Here is an 18,917-nt window from a genome sequence, read left to right as displayed (position 1 = left end):
TGCATACGTGTATGAGATGGCAGTATTTTGACACCTGGTATTGAGACAAAAATAGGTTCCAAGTGAAATGCAAACTCATGCACGCTTTAATAAACATTAAGGAGAAGTTTAAGACATGGATTAACACTATTTTGTATCCATAAGGTTGTGATACCTTATGGCCTCCTAGACAAGGATTTAAACAAACAAGACGGAGTTTGCATTCAGTAAAGCAAGAACCATTTAAATGCCTAAACTCATTTAATATTATAAGGAGGTGCTCCAGATGTAATGCAAAATGCCATTTTTCATGGCTGTTCCAATCTCAAAACCTACCAACCCTTTCATGGCAATCATCTTTAGTGCTCGGTACATCGTCCTTTTTGTGTTGTGACCTGCTGCAAACCTGGATCTTGGATGAAACTAGTTTCTGGCAACCATCCTGAGGGATCTCAGCTCACTCTGCATGGGCCCAGTTCAAGAAGATTCTTGGGTTTGTGTGCAGAAACCCAATTTTTTGAGATTCTCAATAAAGTTTATGGCAAGCGGCCATCATAGCCGCTCTAGTATCTTTAAGTATGTTTTCTAAAACCAAGCCTTTGTGGGCTTTGAGAAATGCTGAGGATCACTATGCTGTTTGAAGCGCCAATGATTGTTAAGCGTCTCCTTGTTTTATTCTCCCAGGGTAGCTGATTGATTCCATCTCTACATGTTACAGATTTCCGTGTCAGGGCTAACAAAGCAGCCCCAGGGCACCACTGAGCCACCGCCATGCTTCACTGTAGGCCTGGCGTTGTATTCCATGTCCGCTTCATTCTTCCCCCTCCAGAAATACCGCTGCTCTGAACAGTAGGTCTGAATTTGTTAAGCTTTGTTTCAGAGCTGCACAGAACACGATTCTGTAACCTCGTTGGCTTATGTTAAGAGTTGTGAACTAACTGGAGCAGAATCTTTCTGTTTCAGGGTTGGCAGTGGTGCACATGTTGAAGTTCAGGCATGGAGCCCTTCATTTATGCGCCTGTCTGTGGAAACTGAAACCTTAGCGACTGCTACCACCAAGTCTTGCTTGCATGTCTTTTGTAGTAGATTAAGGCTTTTTGACTACCTGAGTCTGCAGCTGTTGATAGCTTCCTCTTTCTGCCACGTTCAGCTGGAGTAGCCACTGTTCCTTTGACTTAAATCTTGGGCGCTAAACTTCCAACTCACCCTTTGAATCATTTTCCTTCTTTGTGCAAGGCAATGTCTTTTCTGAACTTTCTGGACAATTTTTCATAACGTGCAATGAAATGTTGCAATCATCGGTTCAGGTATTTGATGGTTTAATATCTCAAGCACACAAAATGACACCATAAAAGCCCTTGATCAGTTGCTTTAGGTGTGATTTTCAAACATTTGCTTTTATTAGGGAGGGATGAATAATTTCAAAACATGCAGTGATCACGGAACGTAAGATTTATTGTTGAATTTGGGCAAAATCCTACTAATGTTACTTTGATTTAACTGTTCAAATAGTCAATGTGTGGCATGTTCAGTCCAAACGCTTGCAAAATTTGTAGTTTTGCCGATAAACCTAACAACGTAGTGGGGGTTTTATACGTTTAGTTGCAATTATAACCAGTTCATCTGTCATAAATATGCTTCTATTACTTTACTTTTGAACATTTTTGACACTTTTTCTCAGCATCAGGTCGTTTCCTCATTATTGTCAAACTGCAGACACCTGTGCCTCTGTCCTGGGCCTCTACCCGCCCGATCTGTAGCTATTATTGTTGTCAGGAAACAGATGTGAGTTCACACACTGGAAAGAAAGTCTGTTTGTAACTGTGGTCATATGCGTCTGCACGGTATGGCTGCATGTGCGTGTGTGTGTGTGTGTGCGTGCGTGCAGGGTGTGGGCGGGTGGGTTTCGGAAACTATGACTTGGCATTTCATACACTCGCTTTCTCCCTTTCTGACTTCAGGTTAAACGCACCAGTCTAGCCGCCCGGGAGCACTCCTGCTAAAAACAAACAAAAAGAAAAAAAAAAAAAAGGTTGGAGGTAGTGCACGCGAGCGTTCACGTGTGACTGGGAGATGACCTTGGTCAACTGCGGTGGAGCCCAGAGAGCTGGGTGGGAAGTGGTTACATACAGTCTGGCATTAAATGAGCTCCTTGAAGTTGAAAAGGGACCAATGCACACAAGTTTAATGTGCGGAGACATTAGCAAACGTGCACCGTCAGAGTAATGCAATAAGATGTGAGGTCGCTCGGAGCGGGCAGACGCACATGTATGAATCACCGTAAAGTTGGGGGGGGGGGCACCACACAATCGCTGGATAAATTGGATAAATTTGTTCCAGATGATGTATAACATATAGACAGTGTTAATGACATGCCACAGATGAGCTCCAAAAACAGCCTCCCTGGGAAACGGTGAATTCCCCCGACCACAGAGTGCATAAGAGGGTGAGGGGAGTCATGGGAAAGCGGGGACGGCTGCATGCGGTGCCACCGAGCAAATGGACCGGGCCCGAGGAGCTAAAACAGATGGAGCAAAAGGAAACATGAGAGCAAAATAATACGCAGTCTGGCACCGGGCTGGTGAAAGCGTCTGAAGGTACAAAGGCAAACTGCGGCCGGTCAGCTGGACGGATGGCCGGTCCAGCAGACACGTAGGGTGAGGAAGGTTGATTACAGCCCTGCTACTCAACCTGACACAGTTTGGGAAAACCCAGATCAGTCAGGGAATGACTGAGGAAGTTGGGGAGAGGCGCATGCTAGGTGGAAACTTTTAATGGGAGGGGGGGAAAAGTTACAGATCAAGGTAAGGAGGGTTTTTTTTTTTCCTTACTGCGATCTGGGAAAACCTTAGGGTGGAAGTCAGTGGCCGGAGTTTGGAAAGTTTTCAGGGAGTTGGCTCATTTTCTGACGTTTGTGAAAAACCAGAGTCTAGAAAGAAACGTCAAACACTCCTCCCATGTGTGGTCTCAGGGATTATTCAATAAAATCCGCAACGGGTCCAAATGACATTCCTTTTTTTTTTCCTGTCTGAACTGCAGGTGCATGATGGAAAGTTTATTTATTCCAGTAATCCAATGCAAAAAGATTCATTAAGCATAGATTTATATATTTCAAGCATTTGCTAATGTTTAAGATCATGGCTCACAGCTAATGAAAATCCAAATTTCACATCGGAATAATGCAGAAGACTCATAAGTATGTAGTTTTAATACAGAAATGTTGGGTCGACTGAAAGTACGTCAATGCAGAGTAGCATGGAGGCTCTGCCCTGGTGTTAGAAGCCCAGGTTATGTAATAGCTCATCTGCATCGTCCTCATCACAATCCCAGAGAGCTTCTCTGTAGAGGACATAGATAACATGAAACATGTGGCAACATGGCTATTAAAACAGGTAGTGGTACTTTTGGCAGTGTGGGGAGGTGTCAAGTCCTGGACCTAGCTTCAAAATCCTCTCAAGGCAGTTTGCATCACTTTTACTTGTGCAACTTTTTTCTACCTGACCTTTTTTTACTTTCACTAAATTTTCCTCCAACATGCACGGATATAGCAATCAGTAAACAACCAACTTCTTTAGCTGTGTCGTTGTACGACGTACCCTACTGCTAGAACATGTCGGTGCCTTGCCGTTGGAACACCGTAACGCCAGCAGTCTTTTTCATGTTTGTGAACATGGCCATAGCATGAGATTTCTGCAATAAAAATATTTTTGATTGGTTGATTGTGTTTTCTGTGAAACAAATGATCATCAAAGTTAAGAAATATGGGCACTTCAAAAATATGAAACGTCACATAATGAATCTATACAATTTATAGGTTTCGTCTTTGAATTTACTTATTGCAAAACATGAACTTACATTAACATTACCAATTATTTTACATTTTTTTGAGATAGATAAACCCCCTCAAATCATTAGCTGAACACATAAAAAGGCCCTTTTTATAGGAAACAAGTAAAACCACTATTAGAATGTAGCTTTAATGTTCTGCAGCAAGGCTCTGTTATCTAACCATCCCTTCTGCATCACGCGCCCCCAAACTTACTTTGAAAAATGTCTCTGACCAACCAGAGGCCGCCTCTGCTTTATGCAGGATGTTTATGTTAGGAGGTATAGGTTCTCAGTTCCCTCCTTTTAACCCCCTCAGTGCAGACACACACACACACACACACACACACACACACACACACACACACACAAACACACACACACACACTTTCACTCTTTCTCATTTACCTCCATTTAATACCCACGCCTGACGAGTGACACGGCAAAGCGCGGCTTTTGAAATGATTACAAAGCTAGACAGGTGAGCAAAATGATTGAATTCTGATTATTCTTCATATTTTCGCATCTACTTAATCGTTTTGCGTTTGCAAAAAAAAAAAATGTTTAAGGGGGAAATATAAGTCAGGAGGCTTTAATTACTTTTTAAATGCATTTATGACACGGCCACACTTTGATGCTAATTTATGATTCCTAAATAGAGCACAATGAAGGTTTCAGTATCATTAACTGCTGAAAAACTGTCTTGGTTTCACTAAAAGTTGTGAAACTGAGAGTGAGAAAAAGTTTTGTTAGTGAATGTTAACTGTTGTCTCTCTGTTCATCACATGTATTTAGTTAACCACAGATTTTACATGCCTTTCTACCTCTGGCTTCTCAGATTAAAATTTAAATCAGCGACTCCTCTCGATGACTCATTGAGCTCCAGAGCTGAGTTTGCAGTGGATTGTACTGTAATAAAATATCTGTGAATGACTGTAATGTGCTGTAAAACATAACCTGATGAGTAATTTATTTGATGCTTTAAAAAGTATTAGTAATCTCTTTCCAGTTCTAACTCTGCCATGCATTGCATCAGTTTAAAAATATATATATATATATAGATATATATTTCTCTGTTTTTCACAGGGCACTATTGCCCAGAAAAAAGTTCATCTATCATTACAAGAACATGCGCTGGGCAAGAGGTCGGTGTGAGACATACCTCTGCTTTGTGGTGAAGAGGCGAGTGGGCCCAGACTCTCTGTCCTTTGACTTTGGACATCTCCGCAACCGCAACCGCTGCCATGTGGAGGTAAGCATGAGACGCTGGTGTTCAGGTGCAAGACAGAGTAAAACAATTGGGTACACAGGGCTGGCCACATATCCACACGCCTGGTAAAGATGTGAAAATAAGCCTTAAAATAAATCCATCTTTTAGTGACGTAGCATAATCTTAGTCGGAGCGCTGTTGCCTTGCAGCAAGCAAGTCCTGGGTTTGAATCCCATCCTGGGGTCTTTCTGCATGGGGTTTGCATGTTCTCCCTGTGCATGCATGGGTTCTCTACGGCTACTTCGTCATTTAGCGTTCGCAAAATGTTTATGGGAAAAAGTAAGTCAGGAGGCTTTAATTCTTTCTTTAAATATATTGATGACAGTGCCGCACTTTGATGCTGAATTTACTCCTCCCACAGTCAAAAGAACATGACTGGTAGGTGAATTAGTTTCTTTAAATTGCCCTTACACGTGAGTGTGTGCATGGGTGTTTGTACCGTGTGTCTCCATGTTGCTCCATGATGAACTTGCGACATGTCCAGGGCACCCTGCCTCTTATCCATTGACAGCTGGAGATAGGCACCAACGACCGTGCACGGATACGCAGGTATAGAGAATGGATGGATGAGCATGTCATTTCAGAACATTGATATAGTGAGGAACAATATCCATGTTAAGAGATTATTTTAACAAAATCACCAAAGACAGAACTATTTACCTGGTAACACTTGACAGTACAATGTCATTCCATATGTATATAAGCCACCTTAAATCTCTCCTTTATTTCTTTTTCTTTTTTCCCCCCCTGATCCATTGTATATATGTGGATGCACTGTATATATCTCATGAACCTTTTCCTCCTTTTGGCACCTTCATTGATTATAAGAGCCGATGTGACAAGTGAATTTCTCCACTGTGAGATCAATAAAGTCTTATCTTATCTTATTAGCTGCCCTACTGCTTCTACATTTTACTGCTGCCTTTCACCAGGGCATTGCTTAGTCTTACCTTAAAACATTTTATATGGTTGGAGCGTAAAGAGGACCGTTTGACCTCCTCGCTCTTCTGGGTGCTCTCTATTTTCTTCAGCTGACCCCAGTTTACTCGTAGGATTTAGGTCTGGTGACAGAGATGGCCTGATTTGTGCCTGTTTGTGCCTTATTTTCTTGTTGTTTTTTTTCCACACAAATGTTTTGAATAGTTTTCCTCCTGAACTTCCTATCGATGACCCATTTTTTCCGCCAGATTTTCATTTGAAATGATCTTCGTTTTGAAAGAGTTCAAGATGCCTTGGTGTAGAAAGATTTGTTAAGGACTCTGAAAGCAAAACAGGCCCACAGCATCATAGATCCTCTGCTCTGCCTCACAATAGAGATGAAGTGCTTTTCCACATTAATCTTAATTTCACTCCAGGAGTGTTTGTTGTTGAAAAGCTCGCCCTTTAGCTATGTTACAGAAATGTTGTGCTCACGTGTGACCTATATTGGGTTTTGATGACAGTCTGAACAGCATTTTCACTCTCATAAACTGCCAGGCACCTACAAAACACACTCAACCTGGAGATCTTATGTATTGCACCCACTTCTATATTGTGGTCCTAAATTGGATACACATTTTATGTTTTTCGAAGCAGCCCCCTGTGACCCGGAGGGGGTGGGGGGGGGTGGGGGGGGGGGGAGCGTGAAGTGCACCAAAACAAATTGCTTTCAGACACACCTCAGATCCGGGGGAATTTTATGTTCTATTGTCTTTCCCATTTTAACGATTAATATTTAAATATTTAAACGTGTCCGTGCTTTTTTTAAGAGATTGTGACGGGTGGCGCTTATTGTGTGACTGGGGAAGTTTGTTAAGAGAATTATTTCAATGTAGAGCGTGGTGTTGAGGTAGAGGAGGTGGCCAAAATGACACCGGTGTCCAGGTCAGGCTTGCATTTAGCTCTAAACATTCATAACATACTGACATTGGCTTTGTAAAAAGGCTTTTGAAAATATATATTTTATATACAATTCAATAGTTTTGTTGCAAATTCTGTCCACTAGTCTGTGGTGGAAGACATTTTTTGTACCATTTTTACGAAGAGAATTGGATTGCAACCAAATGTAGACATTTGCCATAAATGAAATTATTAAGTCTTCTTTTATATCTTTGCTATTACTAAAATATTTCATTCCGAACTTTTATTTTTCACATTTCTGGTGTCAGCACCAAATAATATATCTTGGGCTGATCACACCCAAAATGAATAGTTAAACTGTGAAGTTTTCAGTGTTTTATTTGTGTTATCTTCACCTCTCCGATTATATCTTTATCTTATTCTTTTATGCTTCTGTAGCTGTTGTTCCTCCGCTACATAGGAGCTTTGTGCCCTGGCCTGTTTGGTTACGGAGTCACCGGTGAGAAAAAAGTCAGCTACTCCATCACCTGGTTTTGCTCCTGGTCTCCCTGTGCAAACTGCTCCTTCCGACTGGCCCAGTTCCTCAACCAGACCCCCAACCTACGCCTCAGGATCTTCGTGGCCCGGCTTTATTTCTGTGACTTGGAGGACAGCCGTGAGAGAGAGGGTCTGAGGATGTTGAAAAAAGCCGGCGTGCACATCACTGTCATGAGTTACAAAGGTGAGGGTTTACATTAAAGTAAATGAGGCAAAGTTAAAAAAACAAGAAATATGATTTTCTGTACATTTTAGGTCATCCATATTTTAATGTATTCATTCTTACAATTATTTTTGTTGCAAATTTCCTTTAGATTACTTTTATTGCTGGCAGACCTTTGTGGCAAGGAATCAAAGCAAGTTCAAGCCCTGGGACGGGCTGCATCAAAACTATATCCGCCTATCGAGGAAACTCAACCGCATTCTTCAGGTTCAGCAATTAACCCACGATATATCTATGGTTGCGAAATCCAAAAATAAAGTTTAAACTTATCTATTGATTCTATTTTTCTCTCCTAGCCCTGCGAGACAGAAGATTTAAGAGATGCGTTCAAGCTTCTTGGATTGTGAAACATTTTTGTGACCCTCTTCGGTGCTCCAATTACGCCTAAAAAGAGAATTGATGTCAGTGTTGGTCAATCACTACAGAAAACTGCAAATCTGAGAAATAAAAAAACTGAGAAAAAAAAAGCTTTAAAGATGTAGCAAGGCTAGAGTTGGGCAGCTTCTGCTTGCTGTTTCTGTGGCTAAAATGAAAATGATAATAAACAAGGTACAGCTCTGTGTCACTACTGTGCATTTTTCTTGATCTTTGCTTTTTTATTATTGATTGCTGTTAATATTTTACAGATTATTCTGTCTAGGATGATTCAACAATATGGTATTTGTACATTCTAGTACATTAGAATTTTTTTATAGATACAGCATAATCAAACTATTATAAACTAGTCATGTTTAATACATTTGTATAAAGTTTATTTCAGTATCTCCATTCCCTTAATGAAACACATTATATAGATTAATTACACACCTACCACTCACAGGTAATAATAGCACAATATGTTAGAATAATACAATCAGACCATTTAAAAAGGCTTTTAATACAGAGATGTGGGCTTAGTAATAAGTATGTTTAATACTTGCTTAAAGTTGTTATCTTCAAATGGTACTTTTAATCTGACAAATGGGTCTCATTCTAATTGAATATAATCATGTATTAATGTTTGTATCTGTTTGCAGCTTTCGCATAAACATGAGGTAAAATAATAACATACAATTGGTTGTGTATTCTTCACATTTTGGAGACTCCAGTTCACTGCCTAAAGTGTTAACAAGTTGTTTTGACTAGATCTCAAACTCCAACGAGTACATTTTATAGAGCGGCCTGGTCAAACTTTTTAAACGCAACTGAGGTGGTGGTGGCTGATTTCAAACAAATCTACAAAGAAGTGTAGGCCTAAATTCCTCCAAAGTGATCTAAAAGACTTATCGTCCGTGATTCCAAACACTTTTTGGTGGCGGTCGTTGCAGCCAAGAGTGGCATAGTCAGTTGTTAGGTTTAGGGGAAATTGGGTTTTCACAGGTAGCCAGGTTGATTTGAATAGCTTTTTCTGGCCTTAATAAATTTAAATTATCATCTGTGTTTACTCTGATTATCTTTGTTGTGAACAAAAGTTATTCTAATACACTCTAAAACACTTAAGTGTGACATGAAAAAGAAAATAATTATAATAAGGGGGTTTGATATAACCTCAGACTGGCTCCTTTCTCGTCACTGTTTACTGCTGCTTTCCAAGAAAGCAGAACAAAGAACAACCACCAGAAAAATGCACCAGATAGAGATGACTTATAGTTTATGTTTGAGTGAGACTTCTTGTTTATACACAAGCTTTGTTGTTTCTAATGTTGTTTTCTACTAGCTGAGCATGTGCCATTTGCAGTTCAAGTGTATATACAGTAAAGAGCATACATTGCTGTAAGCACTTTGTACTGTTTTAACATACAAAATCTGATTAGGGAATGTGTGTTTCCTTCTGCCTAAATTGATTATTTTTTAACTATGTTTTTTTTACTCATTTGAATTTTACTCTAAACAGAATATAGAATTTGTACAATTATATTTTGGTCTTTCTGACTGCATTATTTTGTGCAAATTAAATCGAGTGTTTTGATCAAACAAGCCGTTATTATATAAATGTATACACACTACTTGAATAACTTTTTGGATAACTACTTTGAAATAATGCTACTAATACTATTTTAGTTTTTTGGCTACTGCACCCTTGGTAGTATTTTATTATTATTATTATTATTATTATTATTATTATTATTATTATTATTATTATTATCATTATTATTATTATTATTATTATTATTATTATTATTATTATTATTATTATTGTTATTATTATTATTATTATTATTATTATTATTATTATTATTATTATTATTATTATTATCAGTCATAACAGCTCAAAATGTGCATTAAAATAAATTACAAGGATATCTGTAATTAAATTAAATATATAATAGTACATTAATATCTAAAGGATAAAAAGAGATTAACAAATAAAGGAATAGATTGGTGGGACATACTTTAACTCAAAGTGACTTCGTTTAAATAATTCCAGGTGTTGCCTAGATAGTAATGTACCTCTGCTACGGTAAAATTGACGCAGGGTCGCCTTATATGGTAGTGCGCAGCTACGCCCTCTATTACGGTTACGCCGCCGTTAACGCAGGACATCGGCGTCACCACAACAACAACCACCACCACCACCACCACCGGCGACCCGAGTAACAGTCAAGATGGCGTCCGAGGGTCAGCTCGAATACGAGTCGGTTCTGTGTGTGAAACCCGAAGTGAACGTTTACCGCATCCCTCCGCGAGCATCTAACCGGGCTGTCAGGTGAGGAGGAGGCGGCGGCCGGAGGGGGACAGCAGCTGCACGCGCAGCATCCGTTAGCCGTGTCCGCGAGGAGCTGTCGTAGTTTGAACAGCCTGACGGGATTATTATTGAGGTCATAGTTGGTGTGCTGGTTGTTTTTTATTTGCTGCCATGTGTTTACAAGGTCATAACCGAACCGCGCCTATTAAAACCGAAGGTGTCAAACGCTTTATTCTAGCAGCTGAGACTGGTTTGTGTTTTCTTCGGTCAAATAAGGTGGCTGACGGGTTTTTTCCCCCACTAATGCCTTCTGTGTTCTTTCTGACTGGGCTCTGGCCTTTTTAACTAAAGCATCTTGGGGGGGACTAGTCTTGGCTCAAGGACACTTTAACAGGGCATCCTCGTGCCACCGGGTTGAGTTTGGCTGCTGCAGCTGAAAAAGAAAATGTGGCCATGATTTATTCTTTCTTTATGTCAAAAGGGCTGACAGTGAGTAACTTGGCTCTTATTTAATCCGCTTGGCGTGTGAGCCAAGCCCCAAAACAACTGCTTCAGAGTCCCATCACTCCTCGCAAACATTAGTTTATGTCTGAGTCCAGTTGAGAAGGCCCTGGGTGACCACGGTGACTAAAGGCTGTGCATGTAATATTTTAGCACGTGTCCAGAAAAAGCGTCCCTCTGATGCATAGCTTACTCAGACAGGGGGGGCGTGTATCATAATAATTTCCTTTTCCTGCCTACCTGCATCTTACTGACTCCCTGCCTGTGTGTGTGTGTCTCAGGGCGGCTGACTGGAAGCTGGATGCTCCTGATTGGACGGGACGCATGCGCGTGACGGCTCGAGGCAAAGTAGCCTACGTGAAATTGGAGGACAAAGTGTCCGGTGAGGAGAGAAAACGCAGACAGGACAGCGCCGTCGTGTGCTGCCACAGCTGTAAATCACTCCGCTGTGTATAGTCTCCTGCTTCACCACCTGCCCTCGGTTACTCATCTAATCCAAGGTTACCCAGCCTGTGCCCAAGCAAGCGGTTTATGCTGAAATGATGATGATAATAATAAAAAACAGGCTTCATCTTCATATATCTCTGATATTTACAGTGCCTTTTGCCATTTTGTAGCCTTCACAACCGCAACCTTCGATGTGATTAGTTGAGATTTTATGCGATAGACCAACACAAAGTAGCATGTAATCGTAAAGTGGAAGGAAAAGGATGCATGGATTTCAACATTTTGTACAAAACTATGGCCTGTAGTTGTAATTAGTCCACAGTTTGCAGAACCACCTTCTGCAGTACGTAGTCCCCACAGGTTTGCGCTTCTAGAGACTAACGTTTTTGCCCGTTCTTCTGAAAACGGCTCAGACTCGCTCAGAAAATACTTGGTCTGACCTGTGGTTAGGCCTTTCTATCAGATGAACACGCTTTGATCTAAACTGATCCATTTGTGCGCTCCCTGCATGTTTAGGTCTGCTCTCCTGCTGCGCGTTTAACCTGTGCCCCAGCCTTTCGCGGGCCGTCACAGGTTTCCATGTAGGATTGCCCTGCATCCAGGTAGGGCTGGACGATAATTCAATAACGGTATATATCGATCGATAGATGTATGGTTCAATATAAAAAACGGGTCAATAAAACGTTCAATATAAGAACAGTGCATTCTATCTAGCCTATCATGTAGGTTAATACTACAGTCATTGCATCCTCCCAACCAATCAAATCCAGGAAAGCTCCCTCAGCCTTCAGAGAGTTCAGAGAGCACTTGTTCTTTTTTAACACTTACAGTTTTTGTAAAAGGTTGGTTGAATAAAGGGTTGTGTTTGAATCCATTTATTTAAAAATAGGTCATTAAGCAACAGCGTAAAATGGCCAGGGCTGCACTTAAAATGTGTATTTAGAGTTCTTTTGATGATATATAATTTCTATTTTATCGATATGCTTTTTTTTCTATATCGTCCAGCCCTGCATTCAGGTCCCGTCAACTGCGACCCATTCCCTTCTGCATGCAGGAGAAAAAGCATCCCCTCGGCTTAATATCGACGCCTTCATATTTCAATGTGCGGAGGATGTTTTCAGGGAGATGCTTTGCATGTTGACCACACACTTCGTTTTCGGTCTTTTGTCAGCAGAGCTCGTCCCTTTTCACGTTGGCTCTGTCCCTTACGTAGTTTCGTCAAACTGCAGTGGTGTTAAGTAGTGATGGTGAAAGGATACTGTCTGAAACAGTTCAAAGGTGTATGGCACATTATACAGCAGGTTACTCTTTTTCTTTTCATTTGCTTTTCATATTTTCCCATGGAGGTCTTTATTTTCAGCTCCAGAGCGTGACATGTTTTCATTGTGACCCTGCAGGGGAGCTGTTTGCCCAAGCACCGGTGGAGGAGTACCCTGGCATCGCAGTAGAAACAGTCAGTGACTCAAGCCGTTACTTTGTGCTTCGGATCCAGGATGACAACGGTCAGTAAACTGTTTACTGCGAGTCTATAAATATTTGGACCGTCCTATAATTTTAGAAAGAAAAAAAAAAAAGCGAGGTCTGTGTCAACTCGATCTGTGTAAATTAGTGCAGAATGGCATCCTCCGTGGGTTTGTCTGCTGCGTTCTACAAACAAGACGTACAGGCAAAAAAAAAAACGAGGGGGGAAAAACACTGACGTTGACACAGCTCTACAACTAATTTTTAGCACATGTAAAATGCTGGATTTATATGTGAAAATATTGCTTATATGCCACAACAAGCAAAACACCCTTTTCCTTTAGCGGACTCGCTGTGCTTATACCTGAAACCTAAACCTTCAAACTGATCAACTAACAGTAAAACTACATGAAGTAGATCACTGAAGTGTACCTTCAGTGAGTGCCTGCCTCAATAAGCCAGAATTTTGTGGCTTAAAAAACAAGACAGTGACATACTCTTTTAAAAAAAATCAACTTTTGATTTACTTTCAACATTCAGTCTTTTTGTTAGCAGTCTTTTGATATCCCACATTTATGCCTGGTAGTATTTCTCTACTACCTGGCAAAATGTCTTTAAACCTATGAGACAGAGAGGACATCTCTAGTCCTCTGCCTTCATTAGGTTGGCCCACAATTCTTTGTTGTTGTCAGATTTAGGTCTGGACTCTAAAATGTAGGATGCATGTTTGGTATCATTGTGATGCTGAAAAATAAAATCCTTCGTCATCTTCTGCTTTCTAGCAACTACCTAAAGCTCTGTGGTCAATACTGCGAAAAACAAATGACAAAAAAAAAAAAAAAATCATTTGAAAGTATGCCCAAAGCATGAGACCGGCACTGTTTTACTGTTTCATTGTTGCTTCACTGGTGACGCTTGGTGCTTTTTTGTATGTGGGGAAACATGCCTAAGACCAACACCAGAGTGTTTCTGCAGAGTTTAGCTTGTCCAGGATGTTTTTGCTGGAAGATGATAATTCTGTCTCACAACCCTCCTCCATAGCGAAGGCGCATATGGAGAATACAAGATATTGTTGTCTTGTCAGTTTTAGAGAAACATAGAGTTTTTGTAATGTGTTTCTTCTTTTGCTGCACTTTTTTATTTTTATTTTTATATTAGCAACTCTTTACAGTGCCGTCCATGTAATGCTACGAAAGAGCTTTTTTTTTTTTTTTTTTTTTACTCTTACCCATAAACACTGACATCCTTTTAGTCCTTTGAAGCCTCACCACAAACTAGCTTTAAAGCTATGCAAAGATAGCAAGTTTAAAAAAACAACAACCAGGCAGGATTTCAGTCAGGTAACCAGATTTTCTATAATTAATTACGCATTTGAATTCAAGAAGAATGAATATTAAAATTCAGAATCAAAGGAATCTAGAAAAAAAATCTGTTTCTTACTATGAAAAAGCAACTGATGATCATATGAGAACATTAATTTAGTGATTTAATAAGTTTGAGATATAAAGGGTAGAAGAAATCTGGAGGCAGCTGTTACTTCCTTTTTTGGGCTTGCTGAAGCATTGCAAGTTCACTGAGATCCTTCATAGTCTCCGTGTCTGTGTTTCATGATATACTTGAGCTATAGTTACCATGGCCACAGTCTCTTCTAACTAAACGATGCATTGTGAATCAGAAATTACAAACAGCACATTAACAGTTTATTTCCAAAGTTTATACTAAATAAGGTCAAATATCAGATGACATTAAAAAAAAGCTTAACAAACCTGAGTCATTTAGACCCTTCATCTGATATTAGCCACTATGGCCTCACTGAAAGCGACCTATTGCTCAGTATGTTTTTGTGATGTTCTACTCCTAACGTTTGTGTCCGCCTTCATCCTCTGGAAGGCCGCAGCGCGTTCATAGGCATCGGCTTTGGAGACCGAGGAGATTCGTTCGACTTCAATGTGGCGCTCCAGGACCACTTCAAGTAAGCAGCAGCTCAAAAAATGTGAACCGTATTGAATTGAGTTGTGAGTAATGCCTTTTTATTTATGGTATTTTGGTCTTCCTTTTGTCTGTCTTCATTAGGTGGGTAAAACAAGAAGATGAGTTGAGCAAACAGGCTCAGGCTCCAGACTCTGCTCCTAAACTCGATCTGGGCTTCAAAGAGGGACAAACCATTACTCTAAATATCGGGGTACCTTTATCTTTTTATGTGTTGTGATTAAATTTGAAATGTGTTTAAAGTGGTATTCGTTTTTTTTTTGTGATGCTTTACACAGTAGTGCTTCCCTCTAAAACTCAAATCAGTTGAATATTTTTCATCGTCACCAACGCTGAGTGTTGTTTATCTGTTGAGGCTTTTGAAAGCCGTTCAGCTTTGAATCTACAGTAACACCATCCATGAATCCTGTCGTTGTCTAGCAATCGAAGAAAAGGGACAGGTCTCGTCCACAGAGCTCAGGAGGCCTTGGTTTTCTTCCTCCTCCTCCTGGGGGCAAGCTGGCCCCGCCACCTTCATCCAGAGTTACCAATCTTAACACGCAACAGCCAACAGCAGGGGGAGATGACACTGGTGGGTATTTGTACTCCTAAAGGTCTTAAACTCAGATCCTCGAGGGTCGGTGTCCTGCCACTTTAAGATGTGTCGCTTGCTCTGAACACCCCGATAAAATGGCTAAACTGCCTCGGTAGCATGCAGTCAGGTTCTGCAGAGTTCTGCTAATGAGCTAACGCTGGAGTCAGACATGATGAACCAGCAGGATGGCCAGACTTTAAGCTTACTGTCCAGAAACATTACAAGTTGGAGAGGTAATCTGCCTATATGTTCATTTAACCATCAAAAACAAAATTTACCACAATCTCAACATGTTGCCTTGTGGTTTTGTTATTTTTTGTTTAAATAGTTGGAAAAAGTTCTCTTTTCATAAATTGGTACACTGTGTCCCCCATAATTACTGGCACCCCAGGTAAAGGTTATGTAAAACGCCTTATATTTTATACCAGAAGTAAAATCACTCACTAAATAAATAAAATAAAAGTAAGTCAATCCAAGCTGTACTTTGAGTACATTGATTCAGTAGTAAAAAAAAAAAAAAAGTTATTTGCAAGTAATTGTTAAAAAAAATTCAGGACTTTGTGGAAACACATCTCTCACATGCTGTTTAGTATAGGGGAGGAACTGTGATGCTGTGGGCCTGTTTCTCTTTCAAAGGAAAGAGAACCCTTTAAAATACCAGGACATTTTAAATCAAATAAATAAACTTGAAACGGATTGTCTTTGGGTCTTTCAATAGGATAATGATCCAAAGCATATGGCCAAATCAACACAGAAATGTTTGTCAGAAAAGCAGACTCCTTACGTGGACATTAAAAATGCTTTCTAGTCAGATAAAGGGGTTTGTACAACGTTTTGACACTGAGGGTGCCAATAAGTTTAGCACTAGTGTGCTAGTTTAGGCATGGCGTCTGCAGCTTGCAGCTCCAGAGCCACGTCACCAGGACTCTTAGTAATTATATCCCCAACTGATAAAGAAACAGGTCATTTGTATTTTTATTTCTTAAAACAATTGTCTGTTTTATGAAAATTTTCTTCAGAATCTCTGAAACAGATTCACTGTATGGGTGCAAGGATTTATTTTTGTTCCTTTTGAGCTCATTCAATAAGCTGCATTTTTTTTTTTTTTTTTTTTTTTTTTTTTTTTATGGGTGGTACCAGTTTTTATTAATTTTCGAAAATAGGAAAAGGGCTCACTTGACTTCCAAAAACAATATTTAGTTTAGCTCATTTTAAAGGTTTTAAGCTTTTCTTTATTACTAAAAGCCAACACTAAAAGTTGGGTTTTATAACATTCATAATAAAATAAACACATTTTGTATAGGAAATGTTGTAAAGCTCCACAAGTTATCTTTATTCTCCGGGCCCAGTAGGTTTTATGGCTCTAGACGTATTTTGTTTGGAGGGAACGGGGGCAAAAATTGCTCCATGGACTTAAAAGGTTACTGACCCCTGGCTTAGACAAGCAATAAGGTGGGTGTGGTTTCCTTACCGTGTTGGAGCAGATTTGCTCTACAAAAAGGGGATTAAATTTGTATTTCCTCTGTTACATAATTGACTTATTTAAATTTAAACGCACCATAGACCACATCTGTGTCGGGCAGCAGGGAAGCGAGGCTGCAATAGTTATAAAGAAACAAAGATGACAAGGAGGAAGAAAGGGTAAAGATAGAAACAAAAAAAAATTATAATGTTTGGCTTAGTCCACTTAATAGACAAATGATATCCCATAAATGGTAAAAAAAAATAGTAAATGTTACTCAAATGTACTCCAGTAAGCTCTATTTCCACAGTGTGAAGTAAACGTATATGCTATTGATTATATAAATGGGTGTAGCTCTTCAAACTACTCAAAAAAAACATGTTTTCTTGTCGTTCCTGCAGAGCACTTGTACCTCCAACCTTTACATCTACCATAGCTATTAGCTAGTTTGCTGACCCGCTGGAGTACCTACTAAAAAGACTGATAAAGGAATACATTTTAAAATGTTGGAATCCTGAAGTAATAAGTGGTGCTGCCTGTCGCATGTGTTTGGGTCTTTTTGAAGCTCAGCTGCATCGGTACCAAAACCGCAGTTTCCAGGCGAAGCTTTATTCTCTGGTTTGATGTGCCAAGATTTAAAGATGCCTCTCCTTAGAGATTTCTGCAGCCATCTGAATATAATTAAAGTGAGTGGAATTTTGGTTTTGGGGCTCAAAACATTTGAAAAATTCGACAGAACCCCGAGGAACTTTTCCCTATCAAAGATTTCGTGCCCAAGAAAACAGCTTATAATATGGCGAGTGGTTTTTCCAGAGTAAAGTGGAAAACTCTGCAAGTGCGGAGACTCATTGCTGCTCAGTTTCAAAGTTGGGTTTACCTTTGTTGTGTTTGGGTGGTGGCTAAACGTTTCAGGATCTTAAAAGCTCAGCACATTAAACAGAGGCCGTTTCCAGAGCGGAAACCATTCAGGAAAGTGGCTAAATACAGAGAAAGTGTTCATACTCATTGAACTTTTTTATGTTGTGTCCTGTTAAAACCACTCCGGTGTGTTTTAGAACAATTTAATGTGACCAAAAGAAAGTACTGGATATTTGTGATACATGATTTTTAAAGGTTTTTCCAATTTTTCAAATGTTTTTTAATGTCATTCTTTTACAAAGCCCTTTAAGTGTTAGACCTTTGGGAATGCTGGTTCTTTAAAGGGGATATATCATGCTTTTTAATGTCTTCCTTTTCACATTTAAATCCTTCAGCTGTGGTCTATATAAAGTGGAACCACAATGATTGGATCTGAATTACTCATTATTGTTGCCCCACAGCCCCTCTTTTACCGCTGTTCTGAGGTGCGTCTGAGAACGAATCGTTTTGGTGCTGTCGCTTTAAATCTAAAGGAGGCACTTCACACCTGCTCCCCTCCAGGTCACAGAGCACATCACTCCATCTCGTTCTGCTATTTTAGTAGCATGCTGGGGGACGGTGTAATGAACAACAGAACATTTTCACTTTTCCGGGGACAGACCACGTTTTGGATTACATGTCCCTGGAAAAGCTTGTCCCCGGAAATGTTGCCGATTCAGTGTATCATGATGGAGTAGTAAAAAAAGTTTAGAAAAACGAAGCAATTACCCGTACATGCCGCCTGCCTCCCTGTCAAATGTAGTAGAGCTTTGGGCCTTTCCCCCCCACCGTCGGCGTTGCAGTTGAGACGAAACAAACCAACCCCCAGGCAGAGAGTCTGTGCTTAACAAATTCAGAGACGACCCCAGTTTCATTAGAGAAAAACCAAATCAGGTCACCTTAAGGAGGGAAACACTGGCCGCGTAACGTAAGCGGCGCGGCTTACGGCCGTGTTTTTAAAAGCGAAGTTTACACCAGATTTACACTGATTTTGAGCGCATTGTACACATTAAAAGCAGACGGTAAGCACAGCGGTAATCATATATAACGTGCACCGGATTATAATGCGCATCATCAATTTTTTTAGAAGTTTAAGGATTTTAAGGCGCCTTATAGTCCGAAAAATAAAGTATGTATTAATGGGCAAAAAAGGGAATTTTGCATGATATTTCCTGTTTAACGAAAATATCAATCTCTACTTCTTTTATATTTTCTTTGCAAGAAACAGATGTTCCTACAGTCTTTTAA

The 18,917-nt window shown here is 40.0% G+C and overlaps 2 protein-coding genes across 2 annotated transcripts in view; both read left to right on the top strand.

The window, feature by feature from the left end:
- The first annotated feature begins 3,407 nt into the window (after positions 1 to 3,407).
- On the top strand, positions 3,408 to 8,242 carry LOC118556183 (single-stranded DNA cytosine deaminase-like). Its single transcript, XM_036135106.1, has 5 exons — positions 3,408 to 4,285; positions 4,891 to 5,056; positions 7,352 to 7,634; positions 7,765 to 7,880; positions 7,970 to 8,242. Exons 1-5 carry the CDS (start codon positions 4,266 to 4,268, stop codon positions 8,018 to 8,020), a joined length of 636 nt encoding a protein of 211 aa, XP_035990999.1. The 5' UTR covers positions 3,408 to 4,265; the 3' UTR covers positions 8,021 to 8,242.
- Positions 8,243 to 10,202: 1,960 nt separating this feature from the next.
- necap1 (NECAP endocytosis associated 1) overlaps positions 10,203 to 18,917 on the top strand; it is a 35,018-nt gene continuing 26,303 nt past the window's right edge. Inside the window, exons 1-6 of the mRNA XM_036135105.1 lie at positions 10,203 to 10,359; positions 11,121 to 11,221; positions 12,684 to 12,788; positions 14,638 to 14,719; positions 14,821 to 14,929; positions 15,157 to 15,307. Coding sequence (XP_035990998.1) covers positions 10,259 to 10,359; positions 11,121 to 11,221; positions 12,684 to 12,788; positions 14,638 to 14,719; positions 14,821 to 14,929; positions 15,157 to 15,307 — 649 coding nt within the window. The 5' untranslated portion in view covers positions 10,203 to 10,258. The remainder of the gene's footprint in view (positions 10,360 to 11,120; positions 11,222 to 12,683; positions 12,789 to 14,637; positions 14,720 to 14,820; positions 14,930 to 15,156; positions 15,308 to 18,917) is intronic.

Source organism: Fundulus heteroclitus, chromosome 3 (assembly GCF_011125445.2).
Source record: "Fundulus heteroclitus isolate FHET01 chromosome 3, MU-UCD_Fhet_4.1, whole genome shotgun sequence".
In the NCBI taxonomy this organism is placed as follows: domain Eukaryota; kingdom Metazoa; phylum Chordata; class Actinopteri; order Cyprinodontiformes; family Fundulidae; genus Fundulus; species Fundulus heteroclitus.
The sequence above is the reverse complement of the archived record's forward strand: the minus strand, read 5'-3'. Positions and strand labels throughout refer to the sequence as shown.

What these genes read in the sequence shown, in the direction of transcription:
- LOC118556183 (XM_036135106.1), top strand. Translation starts at nt 4,266, where the DNA reads ATGATTACAAAGCTAGACAG. An exon ending in ATGATTACAAAGCTAGACAG is followed by an intron (nt 4,286 to 4,890) that starts GTGAGCAAAATG and finishes TGTTTTTCACAG; the next exon opens with GGCACTATTGCCCAGAAAAA. An exon ending in AACTCAACCGCATTCTTCAG is followed by an intron (nt 7,881 to 7,969) that starts GTTCAGCAATTA and finishes TTTCTCTCCTAG; the next exon opens with CCCTGCGAGACAGAAGATTT.